Source organism: Micropterus salmoides, unplaced genomic scaffold (genome assembly GCF_014851395.1).
Source record: "Micropterus salmoides isolate LMB-PRFRI ecotype aquatic unplaced genomic scaffold, ASM1485139v1 Ms_hic_scaffold_17, whole genome shotgun sequence".
NCBI lineage: Eukaryota > Metazoa > Chordata > Actinopteri > Centrarchiformes > Centrarchidae > Micropterus > Micropterus salmoides.
This window is the reverse complement of record NW_024040817.1, coordinates 10,211,581-10,238,281: the sequence shown is the minus strand read 5'-3', so window position 1 is coordinate 10,238,281 and position 26,701 is coordinate 10,211,581. Positions and strand designations below refer to the sequence as shown.

Below are 26,701 nucleotides of genomic sequence, written 5' to 3'. Positions count from 1 at the left end.
TTTGATAAGGGAAATAGGTGCAAGAATGTTTCCCTGTGTTGGCATGTTGCAAGTTTATTTTGTTTTTTTATTAGACTTAAAAAGTTAGAGCTTGTGTAATGTAGTAAACTTGCTCGCACACATCTTACAGCTGAAAGAAATGGCCGGGCCTGAGCTGTACTAACAGACTATTGCCTCTTTAGGTACAAAGTGGTACTACACAGGACGGGCCGAGGCTGGCTTGTTAGCATGCTAACTTCTAAGATATCTCTGCAACACAATGCAAAGCCATGGCCTATTTAACATGATATCAGAGCACTGACTTCTTCACACAATTTGGCTAATGTAATTTTTTTTCATGATTTAAAAAAAAATTCTGGCAATGTCACATTGTACCTTTTAAAATAAGGGTTCAGTAGCCACAGTACAAATTCAAATCAATGCATTAGTTTTTTGGTTTTATGCTTGCTGTTTGGAGAACACCAATTCTGCTGGTAAGTAACAACATTTCCAAAATACTGTGTTGATTCATTTGTCCTTAGGTGTGATCAGGAAAGACTGCATGTACATGAGTTCCTGGCAGAGCTACAAGTGTTTCGGGCTGAACTACAGGATGCTGGTGATTGAGAGTCTTGACTCTGACACAGAGACCAGACGTCTGTCCCCCGTCGTTGTGCTCGGAGATGGCTTTGTAGATCTTATCAACGGTAGATTGAGTCCTGTAGTTCTGAAACGATAAAAACCCAGAATAATCTAAATGATCTCTCAGTGGTCATTAAATTGAAAGAACATGCTTTAATTCAGTGGTACGTATTTGTATCCAGGTCCTCAGGATCATGGTTGGTGTGCGGGGTACACCTGTCGAAAGAGAGTGTCTCTCTTTCACAGCATCGTGGCCATTGGACACTCCTTTGACGTCTTCTTCACCAGCGTCAGCCCTCAGAAACTTCGCCTCATGATGCTCAGCGCTGAAACATCTGAGGTCAGTGCATCATGGTTTTTCATTTGTAGAATACTTTAAACTTGACTCCTGGGTCAAAAGTCAAACATATAAAACTTAACTTTAGCGTTACTACAGTTACCTATTTTCCACTTTTCACTTAGACACCTTTTTGTTTTTTTGATTTATGCAGAGCATCATGGTGTCAGTCTTCTACTCCAGTCCGCAGCGGTTGGATGTGTATGTTGACAACAAGCTGATGGCTCCGACTAACGCTGACTGGAATGCTGCCAACACTGACTATACCCTGAAGGAGCCCATTTATGCAGGTAATAATTACACACACAAATAATGTTATCCATCCATCCTCAACTGCTTATCCTGCGTACAGGGTCGCGGGGGGCTGGAGCCTAACCCAGCTGACATTGGGCGAAAGGCGGGGTACACTCTGGACAGGTCACCAGTCCATCTCAGGATATAATGGGATTTAGTAAATAAAACAAGCAGGGTCAGGCCTACAGTATCTATTAAACTGTCTGTTCGTAATATATCGAGTGTGGTTCTGCTCTTATTTGCCGTTAATGTAATCACATGTGGAGTAAAGGCCAGAACAAACATTTTTGTAGTGTTTGTTTGCATCTGATTGTGTTGCTTGTTTGCTTTTGGAGATGTATTTAAAAAGATCTGGCCACATTTCTCCTCTATTTTCAAAATTGGACAACTACCTATTAATGTGATTAATGTTATGGATTTATGAATGGGGTGTACGTGTTTGGTCTGATAAGGAATCTCTGAGAATGGTTAGTTTACCAATTTATATTGGGGAAAAATTATTAGCAATAGTTCAGTCAGGACAACTTTCATCAAAGACTGATATTGCGGCATTGTAGTGGCGGTATGGCTCTGTTCTGGGATCTCCCTGCTCTTCCACATGCCTATGTGGAAAGCATAAGGCAGAGAGAGCACACCTCTCTGTCCATTTGCATACAAGGAATGAACGAGGCAGAGAGCAGCAGTAAAGAACCCCTGTACAGAACAGAGCGGCATATGCGATTTACATGTTTAATCAGATACTAGATGGGCACTGAAGCATGGTGTTAAAATGGCCTGGGGCTGATGACCTTACTGTTTAGTATCAGGATACAGCCTCAGCTGCTCTGTGTCGCCTCTTGCACACGAACACACACATGCGGGCTCAAACGCACAAACATTGTCAAGCGCAGAGATACAGTAGGTCGTGGACACTTTGAAGTGAAGGTAACTCCAGCTACTCGAGTTGACGACAACTACCTTCGTTACTGTAGTATGTGCAATAAAACCTCAAAAGACAACTTTGTCGAAACATCTGTTAAAAAAGCATAACATATAGATAGGGGTTATTTGATCTGCTCTGTCTCTCATCCTATATGTTGTTAAAAGCACACCAGGCTAGCGCTAGCTTGGCAAAGCTAGATGTACAACGAGTTAAATGAAAGCTGTCTGTAGTCAAACTGTTAAGCTTAGATTGCCATGTCGCTTCAATCTGCATATTGTTGCCTGCAGTGAATCCTGCAGAGACAGGTGATGGAGGACAGGAGCTCGCTGCCTGAACTGCGTCTGTGTGGCTCTATCCACGCGCAGCAACATGACGCCCAGTGTGGGGGCGCAAGTTGGCGCAAGTTTGATTCTATTGGGACAAATTCATTTCCCGATATGCTTCCAATAATGAGATATGCCCGATCGGCAAATACTTATCGGATCGATAATTATTGTACATCCCTGTCAGATAGGGTAAAGGTGGAGCTGTTTGCATAGGAAGCAGCAAGGGCAGGCAGGTAGGCTATGGCAGCTTAAATAGGCACTTTGTAAGGAATTTGCCAGTGAATGCTAAGAGAGGAATCAGCTGAGCTGTCAGATCTCCGCCTCCTGCTGAGGACACAACCAGGGTAACATCTCAAGTGAAGAGACAGTGAACAGAGAGACGGTCGAGCGGAGTCAATGGTGGAAAGGCAACTTGTTTTTGGGACTGCTTTGGCGGCTGTTAGGCTACTCGACGTCTGTGGGGAGGTGTGCGGGGACACTGACCGACGGCCTGTATAGGTCCAGAATGGTCTTCTGGCGCTGCTCCTTGCAGGCGAGAAGGGTGGCTTGGTGGTTGCTTGGGCTCACTCTCTGACGAGTTGGGCGATCAGTAGTGGTGGCTCATTCAAATTATCTGGATTATCTATATCTCCTGGTAGTGGGTGTTATTAGTAGAAGCAGAAGTGGTGTAGTAGCGTAGCTTATGACTACGGGAAGGGGTGGTGGGGATGAGGGAGGTGGATGGAAGGTAGTTAGTAAAGGAAGTCAGAAAAGAGAAACATCGAGTGAAAGGCCAGATGTATCTGAAGCAGTTAGGGAAAAAAATTATGAAAATGAGTTCTAAAGAGTTTGTGGTGCTATTTCAAGTCAAGGATCAGAAGCAGGGAGGTGGTGGATTTAGAGCATTAAACCCACTGAGCGTTACTACTGCCTTGGATAGTCAGATTGGTAGGGGAGCTCTAGCTAAAATACTGTCAAATGGGTCTCTGAGAGTTTGTTGTAAAGATAAAAAACAATATGAAATCGCCAAGCAGGTGGGGAAGTTGGTGGTTAAAGTTGAGATTGTAGTCCCTAGAGAGAGGCAAGCAATCAAAGGAGTCATATATGGAGTGTATACTAGATTGTCAGATAAAGAAATCTTAGACAATGTTAAGGGCGCCCGAATGGCTAATGTTATGAGGTTCAAGAATAAGGAAAGGAGCAATAGGGACTCACCAGTCCTGCTTACATTCGAAGGTAATGTTATGCCAGGGAAAGTATTTCTTGGAAGTATGGCATATCAGGTAAGAGAGTACAAAAGACCACCCTTGCGCTGTTATTATTGTCAGAGGTTTGGACATGTAGCAGGCTCTTGTCGGGCTAAAGGGAAATGTGGGAAATGTGGTGGGGATCATGAATATCAAGCGTGTAAAGCAGAGGCCCCCACATGCTGTAATTGCAGAGGAGATCATACAGCAGCATTTTGTGGGTGTAAACATTTTGTTTGGGTCCAAGGGTCCAGACAGTGAGAGAACATCATAAGGTCTCATATGCAGAAGCAGTTAACAGAGTCAACAGAGAACAGGGAGTTGGGACCAAAAGTCAAACAGCATTCAGCAAGTCTCCCCAGTTGCTCCAGCATTCTCCCAAGATACAATCATTTTGAGTAGAGAAACATTTCTGGCTTTCATTGTGGATGTGCTGGTAGGAGCAAAAGCATCAGTTAAGAGATCAGACACAATCAAAATTGTGGTCGAAGCAACTGAAAGATTCCTGGTTGTAAATCAGTTCCTACCTGAGCAGTTATACAAGTACATGAAAGGAGAGCCCAGAGGAAAATGTGAGGACTTCACAGATATCACGACCAGAAAGTATGGAGGAGGTGCTTTTGGACAGTGATGATGGTGATTAATAGTTTGATGTTTTATATTCTTCAGTGGAATGCCCGGAGTCTTATTGCTAATGGACAGGAACTAAAGAGATTTGTAGATGCATTCAAAGAGAAAACACAACTGATATGCATTCAAGAGACCTGGTTAAAGGCTAGTCTTGACTTTGTTATTCAGGGGTATGAATGTTTGAGGAAGGATAGGTCTTATAGACCAGGAGGGGGATGTGCAACTTTAATTAAATCAGGTCTCCAGTGGAAGTTTGGAGTAATCATAGTCCAATAACTGTTATAAATCTGTATAATCCTTGTAAACAATTGGTAATGTCTGAATTTTATGAGATTATGGAGCATGTGAGGGAATCTGTTATATGGGTTGGGGATTTTAATGCCCATAACCCATTATGGGGAAGTGATAGTAAGAATTATAATGGCGAGATGGTAGAAGACTTTCTGGACAAGTATGATCTGGTAGTGATAAATGATGGAAGGGCCAACTAGGTTCCACATTGGTAGGAATACCAGCAGTTGCATCGATTTATCAGCTGCCTCCTCAAGATTATACAGAATTGGAGAATGGGATATTATGGACAGATATAGATATACTATGGGCAGTGACCACTATCCAATTTTATGTAGGTTTGGAAGACAATTAAGAAAAGAAGAAGAAGAGATAATTCCAAAATATAAATTTGCTCAGGCTAAATGGGATGAGTTTCAGGAGAGAACTAAATATTTAGTTGACACAGTGGACAATGAAACATCTGTAGATGTATGCATCCCTCAGTTCTTTTATTCATAAGGCAGCTCTTTGTACCATTCCCAAGAAACATTCCCAAAAACAAAAGCCAAGAACTCGTATGTTGGTGCCTTGGTGGAATAAATATTGTGATGTAGCGGTAAGAGACAGAAATCGAGCGTATAGAAAATTAAGAAAGGATCCAATAGTGGATTTTGCAGTGGAATATAAGAGATTAGGGGCAGTAGCAAGAAGAGTAATTAAGAATGCAAAGAAAAATAGCTGGAGAAGATTTTGTGAAACACTGGGCCCTGAAACTCCTGTAGGACACTTGTGGTCAGCTGTGCATAGAATGTCAGGTCTGTATAAGAGGAAATCAATTCCGGTTTTACAGAAAGGTGGGGTGGAAGCAATAACCAACAAAGACAAAGCAGACATGTTTGTTGAAGTTTTTCAAGCAGTGCACAATTCTGGTAATTTAGGAGCTGAGAGCATTGTGAAAAGGACTCATCTGTTGGCAGTTAATAAGTGGAAGTTGAACCGGAATTCTGATAATGAAAATCCAATCAGTTTGTATTTCTCCATGAAAGAATTGAGGGATGCTATTAATTCTGGTGCAGACACTACCCCTGAGAGAGATGGCTTATCATATGAATTATTTAAACATCTGGATGACTTAATACTTGACGAAGTTCTTGCTCTGATTAATACTGTGTGGGGAGAGGGTTGCTTGCCAGAAGAATGGAAACATGCAGTTATAATCCCTATCTTGAAACCAGGCAAAAGTGCAAGTGACCCAAGCTCGTATCGGCCTATTAACATCAGTGCTTTGCAAAATCATGGAAAGAATGATAACAAATAGATTAGTTTACTTTTTAGAAAGTAAAGGACTTTTTACTGAATTTCAAAATGGTTTTAGAAAGGGAAGATCAACAATGGAGTCAGTACCAGTTTTAGATCAAGATATCAAGAAGGCATTTAATAATAAAGAAGTTGTGGTAAGTGTATTTTTAGATATTGAGAAAGCTTATGACTGCTTGTGGAAGGAAGGACTGATGATTCTAATTTGCGATCTAGGAATTAGAGGTAGAATGTTTAATTGGATCAAAGATATTTTAATGAATAGAACAATACAAGTGCAAGTGTGTGGATGTAGATCAAAATGTGTTAAAATAGAAAATGGTACCCCTCAGGGAAGTGTCATAAGTCCAGTTTTATTTAATATAATGATAAATGATATATTTAGTAATTTTGGAAGAGGGATTGGGCAGTCTTTATTTGCAGACGATGGGGCCATTTGGAAACGAGGTAGAAACACAGAGTTTATTTTAAAACAAATGCAAAAGGCTTTAGTCACTGTGGAGGATTGGGCATATAAATGGGGATTTAAAGTTTCTGTGGCAAAGTCTAAATTTATGATATTTGGCTACAAGAGAAAGGTACCACATTTTGGATTTTGTATGTATGGTACCCCTCTAGAGAGAGTGAAAGAATTTAAATTTTTGGGTGTCTGGTTTGACAAATGACGTGGGCTGTTCATGTTATGAACATTTTGTCAAAATGTGACAAGGTGTTAAATACAATGAGAAGTCTGGCCGGATGTGACTGGGGGGCAGAAAGGGGCTCTATGCATTTAGTATACCAGGCAATGATAAGGGCCCTAATCGACTATGGATGCTTTGTTTATGGTTCTGCAGCCCAGTCGATGTTAAGGAAGTTAGACACTCTGCAGGCTAAGGCTCTGAGACTCTGTTGTGGAGCTCTCAGGACATCTCCAATTCCTGCTCTGCTTATTGAAATGGGTGAAATGCCCTTATGTTTAAGGCGTATTAAGTTGGGAATGCAGTATTGGGTCAAATTGAGTGGGTCTAATCTAGCACTCCCAACTAGGTGCCTTATGCATGGATCGTTGGACTGAAAATAAGAAACAAATCATTTTTTGAATGCATAAATCAGTGGACAAGAGAATTGAGAATGATGCAAGAAGACACAGCAAATCTACCTATTCCTTATTGGTTAATGCAAGAAATGGATATTGATTTAACTTTTTAACAAGAAAAGAAAAAAACATTTGACTGCTCTAAAATTGGAACAATATCTGAACAGTGGGAAGGGATCACATCTGAAAATTTTTACAGATAGTGCCAAGGAACCAGAGAGTGGGAGAGCAGGTTTTGGGGTGTATATAGCTCAACTGGACCTTTGGATTAGCAAGAGAATTACAGATGGAAGTGCTGTCTTTACAACAGAACTACTGGCAATTCTTTGGGCTCTGTGGTGGATTGAGGACGTGAAAATAAGAGAAGCCTTAATCTGCTCTGATTCTGCAGCTGCCCTGATGGCCTTGAAAGGCGGTAAAGCAAAAGCCCATCCTGATATCATAAGTGAAATACTAGCATTGGTAGCAATGTTACGTTCTGCTGGGTCCCGGGACATGCTGGAATTGAAGGAAATGAAGTAGCAGACCTTTTAGCAAAATCAAGCTTAAAGAAGTTAGAGACAGATATAAATATATCATTGGGAAGAGTGGAAATAAAAGAAAATATTAAACAGAGTATTGAAGGGGAATGACAAAGATTGTGGGAAAATGAGACCAAGGGGAGACATTATTACTCTTCTCAGGTTAAAAAAGTCAGGCACTGTTATGGATCCAGAAGAGATTCTGTTAAAATCTGTAGGTTAAGACTTGGGCATTGTGGGTTGAATCAGTCCTTAAATGTCATTGGAAAGCATCCTAATGGGCTTTGTGAGTGTGGGAACTCTGAAACAGTGGAACATGTTTTGCTGAAATATAACAAATACAATATAGAAAGGAGCCTTTTATTCAAGAGATTATCAGATTTGGGAGTTCTGTCATTCTCAGTCAAATCTATATTGGGTCAAAATGAGAACCACCACTTGATTGTCAAAGTAGTATTACAGTTCTTACACGATACAGGGCTATATTAAAAGAATTTGAAGCAACAACGTTTTCACTATAGTGACTTCCTAAGGAGGGCAGTAATATGCCTAGAAGCGTCTAAACTGCCGTAAATCCATATGAAGAAGAAGAAGAAGCTGAGCTGTCAGCTGATATGCTGCTTAAGATGGCTGCTATCAGCTGATATGCTGGAATGAGCTGAGCTTGACTTTGTTGCTTGCCTGAACTAACGCTATGCTTGATTTCTGTTATTGTTTGCCAACAAAAGCAGCGACAAGTTTACCTACAAATACATTACATCCCACCATAAATGTCTTATTTGTTACAGGCATTTAGCCACTTCTGAGCTGTAAAGTGAGCAGAAACTGTAAAATTCCTTTTAATTCCTGAATTTTCAACATGGCTGCTCTGTACAAATATCAAATAATATTCCACATGTGAAGCAAAAGTTCTTGGCTCCTAATGCAAACATCGATGTTACAAAAATGGCTCTTTAGTCTTTGATGAATCACGTGAAGACTAAAGCAGGTAGGTAGCAAACTGAGGGTCAAAGTAGCAAAATTGAAGTTTACATTAGCAATAATTTTCTGTTTCAAACTTTTTATGCCTCCAGATCAATATGTTCCCCAGCTGAATGCCACTGTGGGCACTAACTATTTCGACCAGGACTACAAAATGCTGAAGATTGTGCTGAGGGGCTCCACACCGGTGGAGATTAGAACCTCCCCAGTTCTCTTCATCTCCTTCAATCTGCCCGCCATGACCGAGGCAGAGTTTTTTGGAGATAACCTGATCCGCAACCTAGCTGCGTACCTCAAAGTTCCCCCAAATATGATCCGTATCACCAAGATCATCCGTGAGGGTGGAGGCGCACGACGGAGGAAGAGATCCACAGACCTGACGGTGGAGGTGGAGCTCAAGAAACCTCCAGTCCAGCAAACCACTAACAGCACTAACAGTTAGTGGGAGCAGAAATCTAAATTCTGTGCTTATGTTTGCTCTTCTATATACTGACTGTTTTAATGTCTTATTATTGTTAACATTGGCCTGTAAATTCAGCCCTCTAATAGCCACATATAAAATCTCTCTGTTCCTTTTGTCTTCTCAGATGAGGACGACTTCACGTTGCTGAAGAGCATTGCAGATAATCTGGGTCAGGCAGCAGTTACTGGAAATCTCAGTCAGTCCATCGGCTTCAACGTGTCTTCGATGGGCATCATCCCACCTCCTCCTCTAACATCTGACCCCAGCTGGAATCAGGTGAACATCAAGACTTAATTATAACAACATCTACTACTAAAAAAAACTACAGTACAAGAAAAATGGTTTGATGGAGTGCTCACTGGTTTGATGGTTTTCTGCTGTTAAATCTTAGGAGGCCACAGCAGAAGTGACGAGGGAGCAGCCTAAAATGAGCTACGTGTCCCGCATGTCCAAGCTGCTGCTGATAGTGGAGCCGATATCCGGGGTGTTTGTGGGTCCTCTGTACCAGCAGCCTAATCTCATGGCTGTGGATGAGCAGGTGAGGCAATCACACTTTGCCAAAGAGATCATTCTCACTGCACAGCTGCTGCTTAGTCTGGAGACCTTTGTTGCATCTATCCCTGATTTTCTGTGATCCCTCTATTATTGCTAAAGGCATAAAATACCCCCAAAATACTCATCACTTTGCTTTTGAGGTTATTTTTGTCTGAGGGAGTTTTTGGATAATTGGACTAACATGAAGTTTGATTGCTTGTAAAGAAATTTTACAGAAGAGTCTTGTGTTCCTGATTTCATCACATAAATGAGACCACTTTGACCTTGTAATGAAAATAAAATGTAAACAGAATACTTTACAAAAAAACATGTTTCTCTAATTTACTTGATTTGAAATTATTTGGGGCATTTTTGTCTCCTCCTTTTTTAAATTTGTTCCCATCTTTATTAGCAAAATAATTTCTCTCAAGCCCCATAAATATCTATTTTGGAACACTTGAACAGTAACATTACACATTAATGTTTACATGTTATATTAAAAGTGGAGTTAAAGGGATTTGTTATTATAGGATGTTATGATATAGACCAGCGAATCCCAAAGTGTGGTGCGTGCACCCCTCCGGGGTGCGCAACAGGAAAAATTGAATAGATATAATGGATACATTTTTTTTTTGTGGAGTTTTTCATGAAATAAAAACCTGAATTGAAAACTTTAATTTAAAATTTTAAAACATTATTATTAATAGGATGGCTACTCACCTCTTTGACTCTCCCCTCCCTCTCTGTGTCACCTGAGCCACCTGTGGTATATTTACAAATCTTCATATGGATCCTCTCTTTGTCCATGTTATCTGTTTATGAGGCTATAACAGGGCGATGTTTTGAAACGTTTTTTTTATGTCATGAAAATCCCCCCCTCCTCCCTCCGAACGGTTTCAGCACACAGGTGAACTATGGATGATTGCAAAGTATGAGAAAAAGTTTTACTGCCACTGTTACTTTTTAAGTAATACATTTATAACATTACATCCCGATGCAGAGTTGCAGTGAAAAGAAGACAGAGAAGACAGATGAATGCTGTGTTTAAGCGCAGTTAGTGGGTAAGGGGAGAGCGACTGATTTAAAAGCTGTCACTTTCAAGACTGTCACTGATTGAAACCCCGTTGCTGTGAGCATTTTCACTGGTGCAACAGGGACACTGGGCTGTTTGTCATAATAGAAACAGATCATCATATTTTGATGTTTATTGCACCTTCAGTAACATCGGCTGCCCTCACACAGCTATCGCTGCTGTGTTGCTAGTCATCCATCCATCCATCCATCGTCAACCGCTTATCCTGTGTACAGGGTCGCGGGGGGCTGGAGCCAATCCCAGCTGACATCGGGCGAAAGGCAGGGTACACCCTGGAAAGGTCGCCAGTTGTGTTGATAGTGTGTGTGTGTGTGTGTGTGTGTGTGTGTGTGTATATATATATATGTATATGTATATATATATATATATATGTGTATATATATATATATGTATATATGTATATATATGTATATGTATATATATGTATATATATATATATATGTGTATATATATATATATGTATATATATGTATATGTATATATGTATATGTATATATGTATATGTATATATATGTATATATATATGTATATGTATATATATGTATATATATGTATATGTATATATGTATATGTATATATATGTGTATATACATACACATACACACACACACACATAAAAGCAAACCCTAGAGAGAGAGGGAGTTTGGGTGTGCAGCTGCCCAGTCAAGATGTAGAATGGGGTGTGTTGCCTAAAAAGTTTGGGAATAGCTGATATAGACTATGGAAATTAAAGAAGACACACACTAGAAGACTTAACATTATGTTGAAGTACGCTGTCTGTTAACACTGACCCATGTTGTGGTCTGCAGGGTAACTGTGTCTCTGTTGGAGTGACAACTCTGACTGTAACAGCCAGCCTAAAGGACTCCAGTGGGAACAGCGTAGGTGGGCTGGAAGGTAACACCACCATCCTCTTCAGCACCTGCTGGGCAAACTTCACCGACCTGTCCATTCTCAGCAGTGGTACGTCTGCATTATGCTTATTCAAAATCAATCCAACAAACAGCTACAAAACTCATTTCAGATAAAGTTTGTTTACTGCCAAGGTGCCAAACTCTGGGAATTTGCAGGTTTTTGTTCTTCATTTTCATTTCATTTGTATCATCACAATAATCATTCCTATCCCGGCAGGTGAGAACCTAACCATGGTCTTCACTCTGAAGGATTGGGGCACTGAGTCACGCTCCTTCACTATTAAAAACACTCCAACCACCCAGACCCCGTCCAACTCCAGCAACGTCACTGAGCCAGTATCCACCTTGTCCACCTCAACCACAAGCAAACCACAGTCCACCACCAACGTGAGCATCTTCAGCTCCAGCAGCGTCACTAAGCCAGCATCCACCTTGTCCACCTCAACCACAAGCAAACCACAGTCCACCACCAACGTGAGCATCTTCAGCTCCAGCAACGTCACTGAGCCAGCATCCACCTTGTCCACCTCAACTTCAAGCAAACCACAGTCCACCAACAACGAGGGCACTGCCGTGTCTGCTGGCAGTCTGTGTCTGGTCAGCGTTGTCTACGCTGTGGCCTGCTGCTCAGACCTCATCCCCATATATTAGATAGGTCTCTGAAGCTAGGGTTTTATCAAGGATACCGCAACTTATATCCGGCTTGACAAGTCTGCTAAATAAAACAAATGTAATCTTTAAATATATTATGCACATGGCTGGGGGGGGTTTTTTGGGTGGCGGGGTACAACTTTTATTAATAGTTACATAAAGTTCTTGGAATAAGGTTACAAATTTGATGCCACACAGGAAATCAATAAGGAAAATGTCAAAACTCAAAATGAAAGCACTGTTAAAACCATGTCTTTGGAGTTATTTTGTTCATATCATGTGTACATGTCTGTTTCATATGATTAGGCCATACACCAGGTCTAAGATTGACATAGAATTTCTATTTTAAAACCGGTGGCATAGGGTTTATTACTTGAATCTTTAACAAGATGAAGGAAGATGTAACATTTGAATTTTGTTGATGATTGTTTAAAACTATATTCTCTTTTCAATAAATTCTGTTTTTCATTGCTAAAAAACATCTTTATTGTGTCAGTGTATGCGTTTTAATTGTCAACCCATGAGTTAAGACTCTGTCCATGGTGCTGAAGGAAGCTGATTGGCTGAATGCTTTTGCACCAGTGCGATATGTTCGCGCTTCGCTAGAGGGCAGGAGACTCCGTGGGAAATCCTAGGTTCATGACGCTCTGAGGCTCAGTTGCAGTGATAGGCTATTTAAAAGTCTTGACTGTAAAGAGAGACCCTTCTAAAATGGAGACAAACATATTTCTCAAGTTACGGGTTTGTAAAAGCAAGTTTTTGTGTTAGGAACCAAAAGTGAGTATAAGAAGTTGACGAGCATCTTTTCAGCGCGCAGCTGCTCTCCCAGGAGGGAGATGACGGCGGGCAAAAGAACAATTAGTTTTACAGCCTTAATTTGCGTCCTCCATTTGGACCTTAACGTTAACAGAACAATGTGGGCGTGTTCTCATCCCCTTTTTAACTTTGCACCGCCTGTCCCCCTGAGCTGTGCGCACTTCGCGGAGCAGCCACTTACTGCAGAGTGGATGCAGAGTTCACCTCCGGCTTTGCCCGTGGTCCCCCGGCCACAGCTCTGGCTCCGGCTCTGATATCAAGATAGAGGATGGATTTCTATCACTTCACTTTCCTCTGCGGGGCTTTCTTGTTAGTTTGCGAAATCCCCTGTTTTCAGACTCTTGCTATTTTACCCCCAGCTGCCCCGAAGAGCAGCAAGGTGGCAAGGATTTTTGATGGACAAGAAGCCTCTAAATATTTCAAGGAGTTTAAGTCGCCACCATCCATCGACAGAAACAATAAAGCAACATCTAAAGACTTGATTGAGCCTCATGACTACATGCTGTCTATTTACAAGACCTTCTCCACGGCAGAGAGACTGGGACTCAACGCCAGTTTTTTTCGGTCTTCAAAAGCTGCAAACACTATTGCAAGCTTTGTGGACTATGGACAAGGTATGTGGAACTATATATATATATATATATGTGTGTGTGTGTGTGTGTGTGTGTGTCCATGCAGGTAGGATTGACTGAACACCCATGACTCATGACTTTGTGTCCCAGATGAATTCAGTGCAGACTAATGTGGGATTTTTCCTGTCAGATTCTACATCTCTCTGGTATGCACACCATCTCCGTGAGAATGCATCTGACCCTGCTGTTTTAATGCTTTCCACAGATGACCTCCCACTCTCCCCTCTGAGGAGACAGCAGTATCTGTTCGATGTCTCAACCCTTTCCAAAAAAGCAGAGGTGCTGGGAGCTGAGCTAAGGATATACACCAAAGTGTCTGGGAATTTCAGGATATCGGAAACAGAGCCCGTCGACATCCAGCTCCTCTCCTGCCACGACCAGCAGCTGCTCGACTCCAAAACGCTGGATTTGCAAGATTCCCAAAGACTGAAGTGGGAGGTACTGGACGTGTGGGATATATTCAAAGAGCGGCAGCACCTGAGCCAGGGGAAGCACTTCTGCCTGGAGCTCAGGGCCATGCTGGACAACCCAGAGAGGGAGCTGGACCTGCAACTTCTAGGTTTGCACAGGCATGGCAGGCCTCAACAGAAGAAAGCCATCTTAGTGGTCTTCACAAGGTCTAAGAAGAGGCAGACCCTCTTCAGTGAGAGGAGAGAGGGTAGACCATTGCTGGGTTTAGACAGGAGGGCCAAAGAAAGGGGCCCTGGTATCAAAGCCAGCAGGAGAAGGAGGACAGCTGCATCCAAAACCCGCCATGGGAAGAGGCACGGCAAGAAGTCTAAATCCAGGTGCAGCAAGAAGCCGCTGCACGTCAACTTCAGAGATCTGGGCTGGGACGACTGGATCATCGCCCCACTGGATTATGAAGCATACCACTGCGAGGGGGTGTGTGACTTCCCCCTGCGCTCTCACCTGGAGCCCACTAACCATGCCATCATCCAGACTCTGATGAATTCAATGAACCCCAGCAACATGCCACCCAGCTGCTGCGCCCCGTCCAAACTCAGCCCCATCAGCATCCTCTACATCGACTCAGGAAACAATGTGGTCTACAAACAGTATGAGGACATGGTGGTTGAGTCTTGTGGTTGTAGGTAGTAGGTCTGGCAGGTGTAGTGATTTACTTTGACCTCCTCCTTGTTTGTCAGACTTTCGGTTAGTGTGAAATTGAGCAGCATTACAGTTTATGTGGTGGGGAGGCTAGAAATGAATTAAGGAAATCTTGCTTGATTTGTTTGGCAAGATGGAGACCCAACAAGGTCATGCTTAATACCTCAAACATTTGTTTTATTGTTTTTTTCTGTATGTTCCTGTCTTGACAACACTGGCCACTTCAACACCACAGTGACTGCATATTCATGAAAATATAAGATAAACATCCAACTTCTAACTATCTCTATCTATGTCACCAAATCAAGGTTTAAAAGAAGAGTTAAACTTGCAGAGTTAGATGAGACTCACCTGTCCGTACGGTTAATATGAAGTTGCTTCCAGCAGCTGGTTAGCTTAGCTTAGCATTAAGGCTGTGAAGGGGGAAACAGCTAGCCTGGCTCTTTCCAAATGTCACAGTCCTACGCAAAACCAAAATCTGTCAATTTTATGCTTTGCTTTTTGTCCGCATCAAATAAAGAAGATATAATGTATTAATTACTAAGCTTTACAGGTGCCGGTAGGCGTATTTTTATACTGTCAAACAAAGTTAGGCTACCTGTTTCCCAGTTTCCTTTATGCTAAACTAAGAAACAGCCTCAGGACGGTAGCTGATCTTCTCATCTAACTCTCGGAAAGAAATTGAACAATTTCCAAAAATGAATGAATTAAATTTGAACTGTTACTATTCTTTTAAAAGAGACACATTAAATATCCCCATTTAAGGAAAATGTATCTGCGCTCATTAAATTACTGCAAGGCAAAAAATAAAAGAATTGGTGCCATTTGTTTATGCTTTTACCACCCACTGTTTTGGTGCATTGGACACTAATAGCACTCGGTTAACCTTAGACTTCAGCTACTACTAAACTAAACTAAATTAAACTTTTAATATATGTGATGTGTTTAATTAGACGCTAGTTTTTCTGGCCATTAAAGTTCATTTCGAAAGAATGCCCTGAAATAAAAACAATGCAGGTACAAATCAAAATTATATACAACGGAAAAACCTTAAAAAGAAGTCTCCTGACCATCAAAGCAACCCAATAATGAAATTGGTTGTTCTGTTCATTATAAGGTTCTAATGATCAAAAATAGTCAGTTTGTTTTAATTTAGGACATTTCATGACTGAACTGAAATTGATTACACCTTTGTGGCCTGTTTCTTTTACTACTTTATAAAAAACATATAAGAATAAAAGTTTTATTTTCCCATAATGGACGTCTTGAGCAACCTCTCTGCCATGATTAAAAAGCTGAAATTCAGCACTTGACATGGCCTATGTCTCAGGGAACGTCCTCGAGTGCTGAAGTCCTTTTTTAACATTGAACCACCATCAGTACAATTTTTTTTTCTTGATACATCATTATGTTTGTAATGCACTGATGTTCAAAGGAACCATGTGTAAATATTTGATACGGAAATACTAATTTAAGTTACGAATAAGTTATTTCATTTTTATTGTCCACTTTATTCCATTACAACTTCCAGACGGCATTAGTCACACATCTGGATGTTCAGGTTCAAATAAACATATGGGTAATGTTTTGGTAAGGAAATGTGACAGCTTTGTTCTGGTCAGAGACTGTGAAATACTGGAGTATTATCAGTGTTTTTGATGTATTTATAAATAGGAAATAATTATTCACCAAAGGAATTGTTTTTGTTTGGTAAACTGTTTTTTATGCTGTACTGTGGTTTAAAACATTAGTAGCACATTTTAGGCTCTAAGGATCTAGGATCTTGTATTTTGTATTTTGCATTATTTACTGGAATCTGAAAATAATATATTAAACTGATTGATACTAACTGTCAGTAAGATGGATGATTCAGTGTCATACAACAATGTTTATATTTTATTGGACTCTGTCTTTGCTCTCCTGCATCAAACCAGTGGAAAATGAATTGAAAATCTATTTTTACACAGTAAAATTTTTTAACCAAATCAATCTATTCTGATAACTGTGTGAACTGTAAGATATGTACTTACAGTAACAGGCAAATTAAAAGGTCTTTAAATTCAAATGTTTTCTTGTTGTGTGCAATTTATTAATAATTTTATTAGTGCTAATACTAATATTAGTTATGGTGTTTTGTCTCTTAATTTTCGGATTGTATTTCATAATTAGCACTGTACTCTTTATTTCAGTTGTCCTGGTCTTAATCCCAGATCAGTTATTTATCAATCAAGTCAGGCATTAACAGCTACTTTAAGATCAATTTAGTCATAATATTAAGTGAACTGTACTGTAAATTATTTAAATGCTCAATCAAGAACTCATTTCAGTCTTTATTGCCCTGCATCACAAAGAAACTACACATCAAGATTTATGCTTTAGTAAAACAGAATAAAAAATAAATTGTAAAAATAAATAACCCAGAATAGTGATAAAATACAATAAGTGTTTAATAATAGCAGAAATAAATGGAAATTGGTAAAACCAACAAGTTTAAACAGAATATAATAACAATATAACAGATTGGTTTTTGTTGTTTATTTAAATCACCTATATTCTTAATGATTGATGAAAATGAAATCCACTTCTGCTGGGGCGGGAGTGGCGGGGGCATGAACCTTTTTTGGCATCTGAAGGGGGGGAGTGGCAGAAAAAGTTTGAGAACCACTGCTTTAAGGGGTGGAAAGAATCAGTTACTGTACACGTGCCTTTTATCAGACATCTAAAAATGTCTGGAAGCGTGCGCACTAACAATCCTACTGAGTACTGTAATCAATTAGTTTTTTGGTTTGACCTTTTGTTGTTAAAGGTACAGTCCCAGCGCAGAAAGCACAACTGTACCTGCTATTGATCAATATAAACAAGTGGTCTGGAACTTACAGACTCATTAGTTTTCCTCTCTGGTGCTGAAGGGACGAGCGGGGTGAGTGACAGTTTGCAGGGTGAAAACAGGGTCAGCAGATAAGTGGAAAGAGCGCCATCTTCTCTGGGTGGGCTGTGTCTGTTGGGGGGGGGGGGGGGGGGGGGGGGGGGGGGGGGGGTTGGATTGGACCAGTGTGTGACACACAAATTGGTGGGCAGATGTAGTGACTGATCCCCCCCTTTAGTCTAGAGCCACATTGGGTCCCCTGTCTCTTAGACAATGGTAGTGGAGGATCTCAACATCAGATTAAGCTTGCCTTTTCCTCACTGGGGTCAAAGGTCAAGTGGCCCATTGTCTCTGGGGGCTGTGGACATTAAACAACGTACACATCCCCTTAGAAAAGGGCAGCAATCAAGAGGGGGGGCAAGGGTAAGGAATGTGTGTGATGCTCTCTGAGGGCCTCGCTGTCGCTCCCCAAACAACAAGGTGAGATATAAAAAAGGGGCGGTTTGAAGCAGCTGCTCTGAGTAGCCAGCGAAGGACAAAAGACTGGAATGTACCGTCTCTATAGCGGCGTACGGAGGCGTTTCTGCGCTCTGTCTCACTTTGGCAGATTTGCTGCGAGATGGAGAAAAATATTTGCAAGGGAAACAAAGCCGGGAGTAAATCGAGTGCAGGATTCAACAGTTGTTATCGGGAGTGGGGGGATAACTAGGAGGTCATGTTTTTTTCTGTTTTCTTGCTGAGTTTTTCTGTGATGTTAAATGTTTCACACATGTCCAGAGCGCAGACAAGAGGAAAAGAAAGCTAAGAAGGGAAAAGGAACGAGCACAGTGACCGAGACATCTGGAATAAGATATGTCCTGAAGAACAGAAAATAAGTTTATAATATCTGATGTCCAAGAATAGTCATAGCAATAAGGGGGAAAAAAGCTTTTTCACACTTGTCTCCTTTGTTTGCTTTTTGTTGAGGGTAAAAGTGATGTCTTGTCATCTTGACCTCTGTGTTTGCTCTGGTAAACGCAGCCTGTTAGAGGCTTTAGAGTGAAAATCCTCTCTGCGGAGTCAGATGGCAGCAGACACTGACACGAGGGAAGTGACTTGTTACTCCTTCTGTTTGCTGAGTAAACTCTAGTGACGTTTTATTTGTAGTCTTTGCTGCAGGGTTTTGCTCTTCTCAATTCCCAGATGGATTTGATTTCAAGCCAAGGTCAAAAGACGTCTAGATATCAAAGTTAAAACTGGGCTAATTGTGGTCAAACATGTAAAAGCTTTTTGGACATTTATTATATATAAGCAATGTTTCAACAACATTAAAATGACAGGCAGGTAATTGAAATGCTTTTGAAATAGTAGTTATATAGTCAAAAAAAACTTTGAAAAATAAACCAGAAATCACTAAATCAGTGCTTAGTGATGCATTAAGTGCAAATAGCATTTTAATGTTGCAGCTTCTTTTGCTGAAATATATTACCTAATTTACAGTCTTTGTAGGGTTCGTCTTAAGATTTGTACTCAAGACAATAAAAGTAAATAATACACTAATTTGCCAGTTTATTAGGTACACTTAACTAAAACTAATGCAGTCTAATGCAACAGCCATGAAATGAATCCTCCCTTCATGAAGGTTATAATCAAAGAGAGGGTTCAACAGTCAAGATAATTTTGGTGGATGTGGTGCTATGGAACTGTATTACACAGAGAGGTGTTTCTGAAATTTAGCCCTTCCTCATTGATGTAAATGTAGTGGACAAAATAATAGAAATGCCTGTTTAAGTGTAAACGTTGTATTTTGAGATTAAGAAAACAGTTCCAATCATACTTATTTCAAATTTGGGCTAAAGTTTGATGCAAAAAGTCGACACTGACAGTGATCCACCAAATATTTGTACCATAAAATTCAACTGATTGATTTCAGTGGAGAAGGTTTTGAAACATGCACAGTAAAGAATTGTTGTTGTTTTTTGCCCAAAATGAATCAATTGGGCCATTGTTACTGAGCTACTCTTCTCTTCCAGAAGTTCTGTGATCTTTCTGCCTGTATGCTAACTGATGCAGACTCAGAAGAGAGGGATTAAACAGTTGAGTGAGAAAGCAAAGTGATGGGGGAGAAGGAGGACAGGTGTGTCCTCTGTGGGTCACTGCTGCTGACAAACAGCATCTTCTTGAATGTCACTTTGAGCACAGATGCTATCTCAGGGTTTGGATTCATGACATATATAAGTTACACACATGCAGATGCAGTTTAAGTTATGTGTCACTTTGTCCCTCACATTATATAGTAATACTTTATATATATACACTATGTACTAATTCTGATGTTCACAACAGGAAATTAAATACATGTTGTTGAAACGGACATAACTGTGATGCCGGAAAGTGTTTTCCAAAGATGTCCCTGCAGCTGTTTGCACCTCTGTTCATAATTTATTATAATTTGTATCAGCTGTGAGGATTTTCCATCAGCACCACAATAAAAAAGTGATTTCAGTCTGCATGATGGCATGTGTAGGTGTACTTCTTTTTTGTCATTTTTCCAGAATGAACTCACTACACACGGTTAGTTTATAGCGTGCAGTTTGGACTTGAATGGTAACACTTATCCACCTTAATCAGTAGAAATTATTACCCAAACCTCCCCCTCCAACAGCAGGATGACTGACACCTGTGCTGGCAAAGCAGGTTTTAATCAATCACTCTGTTCCGTTGTGTTTGGTTTTAGAGTTGCAGTTTAGTTATTTTGCACATTACACAATATGTCTCTCTCATCCATGCATTGCACACCAATGATGTTATTCATTCACATTTAGTTAATTTTTCCTACATGGGCTGTCCTCCTGCTTGTCTCTACTTTGAACCGGGATGTGGACTCCCTTGAATTATGGAAGCCTGTAGCTGACACAAACAACTCAATTTCACGTTGGAGGTGGGAGGAGGGGGAGAAAATTACCTTAAGAGAGATCTGACACTCTACTTGATTTGGGAGGTTTTCATATGTCTTTGATTACAGCAGAGTATTGTGATGTGACTGGTTATTCTGTTAATGTAAAGTTAAATTTCATTTATTTTTGTCTGTGGTTTCAGATTGTGCACAATTCCCATCTTATGCTATCTGGACATTTATGTTTAACCATTTAACATGGACATTGATTAAAATAATAAAGAATATATATAATCTACATAATTTACATAGCCTAGACACCCAAAAGCAAACAAACATGCAAGCAGCACGCAATAATTTGCTTTGTCATGTTGGCCATTTCCTTTTTGTTGCTGAAACATTTTCAGTCCTTGAATAGAAATAAGTAGGTAGGAAACGTCTTTATATTTATGTACAGCTTTTATTATGAATTCCACAAGAAGGACACACTTTTGGGATTTCTGTTTGTTTCATGTTGTCAACTTCCCATCACTGGTGCTCACCTTACCTACATTTGTTGCACAGGCTCATTTGCATACATTTAAACCTCTGTAGGACAAGTGGCAGAGGCTCAAGGCTCCAATACTTTCTAGTTTACGACTAGAAATTCTAATGTTACAGTGTCTTTAGGGTTATGCAAGCTGGTTTGCATTATTTTGTCCGCCCACTGTGGGGAGTTATTTAAAAAAATGAAATCAGCAAATTTATCAGCCTCGCCAGCATGTTAAAGGTATTTATGTGTATTAAGTGTTTGGCCAGTAATACCTGCACTTTTTTCTCATAAAGTTCAAAGAAAGGAATTAGATTTCACTTGTTAAAACAACACAAACTCATTAATTCCACTCTTCCCCATCGGAAGTCTTATATCTGTCCTTTTTTTGTGTCATGCTTCCCCTCGCTGTAACCTCTCTCTTTCTGAGCACATGTACTTTGGATACACATGTTGTGTTTCCGCACTTTGAACAAGATCCTCTGGATTGGTTCCCATACTTGATCCTTCTGGTCTCTTATAGATTGTGGCCTCGGGTGAAGGTTTCACGAGAGGGCAGCAGTGGCCGATCCACATTCTTTTGACATCTTGAAGACTCACATTATCCACAACAGTTCATAATGGTGAAGTTTTATAGATATTGGGAAAGTCCTGGTACCACTCCTGCTCTGAGGCGCCTGAGGGTAAGAAGACAAGAGCTAGCAGAAGAGGGGAAATTAACTGAGATAACGTGAAGGATGCAGAAAGAAAGAAAATTAGTATTGGAGGGGAAAGAGACAGCACAGTAGCTTATCAAAACAAGCCAATGAGAAAGGGAACAACTTCCCAGATATATTATGAGTGAGAGTGGATGAGAGCACAGTGATGGAGAACAGTAGTAAGACAAAATACAACATGACTAAGGAATGCTTTGAGCTAAATGCTAATATTAGCATGTGACAGGCACATAAAGTAAACACAAAGTACAGCTGAGACTGATGGGAATGTCATGTGTTTTGCAGGTATTTGAATATAAACAAAAGTATTGGACTAAGTGAAATAATGACCTGAAGATGTTTTTATACAATTCATCGTAAGGGGGTATAGATATCTGTACCAAGTTTCATGGTAATCCATTAGATAGTTCAAGAGATGTTTCAGTAAAAGCAGGGCAAAGTCAGGGCATCACCAAAATCAGTAGAATTCATGTTTGGTTTGATTTTTTCTATCTAGTGGACACCATTAAAATTTCATGCCAAGCCATCCAATAGTTGTTCAGACCAGCTTTGCCATTCATGGAGCCATGCTGCGAACATGATGAAAAAATAATAGTTCAAAGCTTCAAGGGCTGAGACATCCTGACTTTTAGTCCCATATATATGTGACATTCTAACAACACATGATCCTATTTCCAATAATGCAACCAATAGTATCCCTCACCACTTCTGAAAACATCAAAGCCTTATGACCAAGAAGACATAGTACACAGATTGAGCAGTACTCACCACAAGCAATAAGCTGACCTTTCTATTTAATTGTGAGGGTGATGCCAATGGTGAAAATCTGGGGGATTGTGTGGGGGGGAGTGGGGGGGGGGGGTTTTACACATATGGGCAGGAAAATAAGTGTGTGTTTTAGCTCTGTGTTCCTGCAGCAGAGCCCCATCAGTCAGGTCTTTTGGCAGCAGAACAAACCAGAGTTACTTTTTAGCGGGTGTTCCCCTCTTCTCCTCTCCGCAGCCTTTTACTGTCACATAGGGATCTAAATGATGAGGACACGCAGAACATGCAGATGTTTGCAATATCTCTCTAATATGAACTCTCTCATACGGACGCACCTGGCTCTGATTTGTCTGAGATAGAGCATGTAGCGTGTGCACTTGACATCAGTTTTTATGTGTGCAGAAAGATACTTAAAGGAAAGAGAGAAGAAGAGGAGGGTGGGAGGAGGTTGTAAGTAAAAACAGAGCAACTGTCGCTCACTTGCCCAACACAGAATGATAATCAGGGCCCGGGCTGCTTTTGTACATGAGAAGCTTTGGTTTTGGGTGACAGCGCTGGTAGTGTTGTTTTACAGTCAGTCTGCAGTTGGAAATAAAAACCAGACGAGGTGGGCTCCACAGCCAAAATCAGTCCCCCCCAGTAATTAAAAGTGCCTGCTGAGAGCTCTTTACTACACGCACACAGATCACTGATCATCACTGGCCGATCACATCAAAAGGAAATGACACAGAACACAAGGCGAGCCATTAGTGAGTCGATTTGCCCTAAAAGATCAGAGGCAGTCATTGGGTGGTTGATTACCTACAGATTGTGTGTTCTTTCTCCACCTTTCCTCCCGCAGAGAGACAAACTGAAACACGCTCTTATTTTTAAAATCCTCCTTCTGTGGTAAAACTCCACAGAGACAAACTATCTAATGCATCAATGATTTGATTTGATGCATCATCAAATCTAATATTCTGCACATATTTCTTTTCTTTCTTTTTTTGAGTCAATTAAAGTTAGACTTGAAAACTTCTGCCAAACAGCGGCCAGTGTGGCCACAAGTGGTAATTACGGGATAAAGAGCACAAGAAGTTTGCCTAAGATTCTCTTGAAGCTGAAGTTCCTGGGAAATACTCTAATTTGCTTTCTGGTGGAGAGTTTGATAAGAGTTCAATGAGAAGTTTGATACCACTGTCATGTCTGTGCAGTAAAAATTAAGTTACAGCCAGCAGTTGGTTAGCTTAGCTTAGCTTAGCTTAGCGTAAAGACTGAAAACGCATGGAAACAATTAGCCTGTTATATCTCATTTGTTTAAAAAGTGTAAAAATGACAATTTGCCGTGGTCTATTTTCCAGAGTGGGCGCTGGTTGCCTGCCAAATGGTCTTAATTAAGATATTTAAAATACTTTAAATAATATCTAAAAATCAGCATGTTTATCTGAGAGATGTCATAATCTACTGTAACAAGAGAATACATAGAGAAGAGCCCTGAACACATATTCATTTCATAATGTCAGTTACATTGCATGTAGCTAAAGTTAGCTGACATTGGCCAAAAAAATATCATACCAGACTAAGTAAGGCTGTTCTGACAAAACCTTTGAGTGTATTGAATTGAGCAAAGGTGCATTTTAGTGCTTATGAATTTAACATTTTATTTGTATTTTGTCTTTCAAGTTGTTATCTAAAAACATGACATTGTATAACACAGAAGCATTCAGATTCTTTACTTAGGTAACTGTAACAATACTCCTTGATGAGTGAAACATTATGTATTTAAAGAGTACTTTATGAAATTGTAATAATTTTATTATGGCGGTGTGATATCTGTAGCGCTGCAAGTAACTATAATCCTCAACCAGAATTTGGTGGAGTGAAAATGTAACGTAGAAACAGGTATCTCAAAATAGTACTTGTACTTAAGTTTATTGTCATTGACTCTATATAAATGTGCATATATACATTGAACATTTACAATTTCAATATACAGTACATCAACTCACACAGTGAAAATAGAGTCTACAGGCCATTGCAAACATAGTTAGTAAGAGAGAACAGTTAAAACAAAAAAACGAAATCTGAAAAACCCTGCATGTTGACTATAAAATGCTTCCTGACATTTCCCACTGTACCTCTGACAAGGCAGTCCAAACTTTATAAATATACCTAAAAGTTAAGTGAAGTTGTATTCATTCATGAATTAGGGTATTCCTTCCTATTTTGCATATAGAGGCCCCTTGATGGCAAGAATCAAACAGAAAACCAATTTGTGCTTCAATCAAAACACTTGGGATGATAAAACTGTGCAGTTAAACTGATTCACACAACAACAATAAACACTACAAGCAAAGACAAAGTTCAAAGACTGTATTATTAAGTCCAGCAGTTCATTCTTGCAAGTCTAAATTATATTTTCTTCTTGACTTTTCTGTTTAAGTTAAGAGGTTCCGACAAATTCAGAAAGTCTAAACGAGGACTTTACATAGCCCTCAGTTCCTTAAAATCAAATGAAAGCAGAAATACAACATTGGTGTAGTGTTACAAAAAAATCTGGCTTGTGTTGAAGAAAACAAGTTTTCACTAAAACACACTCAAAGTATAAGAAGTAAAAATAGAGATTAACTGTTGTTTTGAATTGGCACTAAATAAATTTAATTTAATTTAATTGATTTAATAGTACTTATTGAGAAAAAAAAAGTTCAGCTGAAGAAGAAAAGAAAAACGGAAATTGAGGAAGGATTGAAAGAAAGAAGTTTTGTACAGATTGACTAGACTTTCTCAAACCCTTTAGATAAACCCTTTAGATAAAGTCTAAAACTCAGTGTGTCATCAAACTATAACAAGGCTGTTTTTACGGAGTTCCTAAAAAGCTGACCTTTTTGAGATGAAAGATTTTTACAAGAGAGAAGCAACATTTCAGTCCTTCTTACGATGAACGTAAACTCTTAATCAACAAAGAGAGGCAGCCATCAGATTAATACAGTGAAGTAAAAAGTACACCATTTTATAAACCTCCACGTCTACAGTAGGTCATGTGGTATCAACTAAACCAATTCCATGACAGACATCAAACTCTGTTGATGAAGGCCATGAGATGCGACTGAAAGTTCTGCAAAAAACAAGTGGATGTTGTAATAAGATTTGTTTTCCTTTTCTTTTTTATGTCGATTTGCTATTTCTAAATAGGAGCTCAACAATATTTCCCTCCAAAATGTAGTGTAGAGGAATCGTAAGGAAGAGAAAATCAGTAGTTACTTCTTCACTGTCAGTGAGTAGGTGTATAAATGAAAAGAAATTAGGTGTATTAAATTAAAGTCAGATCAGTTTCTTCACTCTTTTAGTCTGTTTACTCTTCTTCAGTCCGAAAACCAGACGTTCAGGGATCCTCTGAGGTGCGGAAGGCTGGACATTTTTGAACACCTTGTTAAATGAGTTGCAGGTGCAATCAGCAAGACTACACCGCTTTCAAATCTCGGCACAATCACCTTTCTTACTGTAATTTATTCCCCTTAAAGAAATGTGGGGGTGAGTGGCGGTGGTTTGGGCAGACGGGAGGGGCCAAGTCTTTGGGTTAATAAAAATCAAAAAAGCAGTTATTGACTTTGAAGCCCTTTGCCGTTTGAGGGAAACCCAAAACCAGGCCGATTGTGGCGAGTCGCTCTGGTTGAGGCCGAAGAGGAAATGCAGTGTGACACTAACAGGCTGAAGGAGGAAGTGTTGATGGACTGAATTAAACAGGGGTGGGGGGATAAGGGGGTGGCGGGTGGGTTTGTGGGGGCATGACACTAATGTTTTCCATTGACAAGACGGAAAAGCCCCGCTGCTATGCCACACACACACACAGAGAGTCATAAATTCATGCATTTATTCACAGGGTACATTCACTAGGAGCCGGCAGCAGGGACACTTTCCCATGCATACTTTAAGAAAAACATACACAAACATTTGGTTTAACCTGAAGCTTGACGTCTGATCGAAGGGTGAAAGATCCATCAAATCAACATTTACCAAATTGCTCTGTTACAAAGTTTCCCAGAGCAGTTTGATTAAAGACTAAAAATGACAATCATTCGCCTGAATTGAAAGAAAATAATAAAGATTTAAACATATTTTAGGCTACCGTGACTCAGAGGTACACGAGCTGTCTGTTTCCAATTATGGCTTTTAAGCAGTTTGAGGAAATGTGTGGTAACTTCAAGAAGACATATTTTACATGTCATGGATGT

General features: G+C 40.0%; 2 protein-coding genes across 2 annotated transcripts in view; both read left to right on the top strand.

Moving 5' to 3' along the window:
* LOC119907757 (fibrocystin-L-like) overlaps nt 1–12,662 on the top strand; it is a 72,612-nt gene extending 59,950 nt beyond the window's left edge. The window contains exons 69-76 of the mRNA XM_038725445.1: nt 522–686; nt 804–961; nt 1,113–1,248; nt 8,619–8,963; nt 9,114–9,265; nt 9,381–9,527; nt 11,426–11,579; nt 11,748–12,662. Of these exons, the coding sequence (XP_038581373.1) occupies nt 522–686; nt 804–961; nt 1,113–1,248; nt 8,619–8,963; nt 9,114–9,265; nt 9,381–9,527; nt 11,426–11,579; nt 11,748–12,181 (1,691 nt within the window). The 3' untranslated portion in view covers nt 12,182–12,662. The remainder of the gene's footprint in view (nt 1–521; nt 687–803; nt 962–1,112; nt 1,249–8,618; nt 8,964–9,113; nt 9,266–9,380; nt 9,528–11,425; nt 11,580–11,747) is intronic.
* A 413-nt stretch (nt 12,663–13,075) lies between these two features.
* gdf6b (growth differentiation factor 6b) lies at nt 13,076–15,563 on the top strand. The gene is made up of 2 exons (XM_038724029.1): nt 13,076–13,611; nt 13,835–15,563. The coding sequence occupies exons 1-2, from the start codon at nt 13,266–13,268 to the stop codon at nt 14,725–14,727; spliced, it is 1,239 nt and encodes a 412-aa protein (XP_038579957.1). The 5' UTR covers nt 13,076–13,265; the 3' UTR covers nt 14,728–15,563.
* The last annotated feature ends 11,138 nt before the right edge of the window (nt 15,564–26,701 follow it).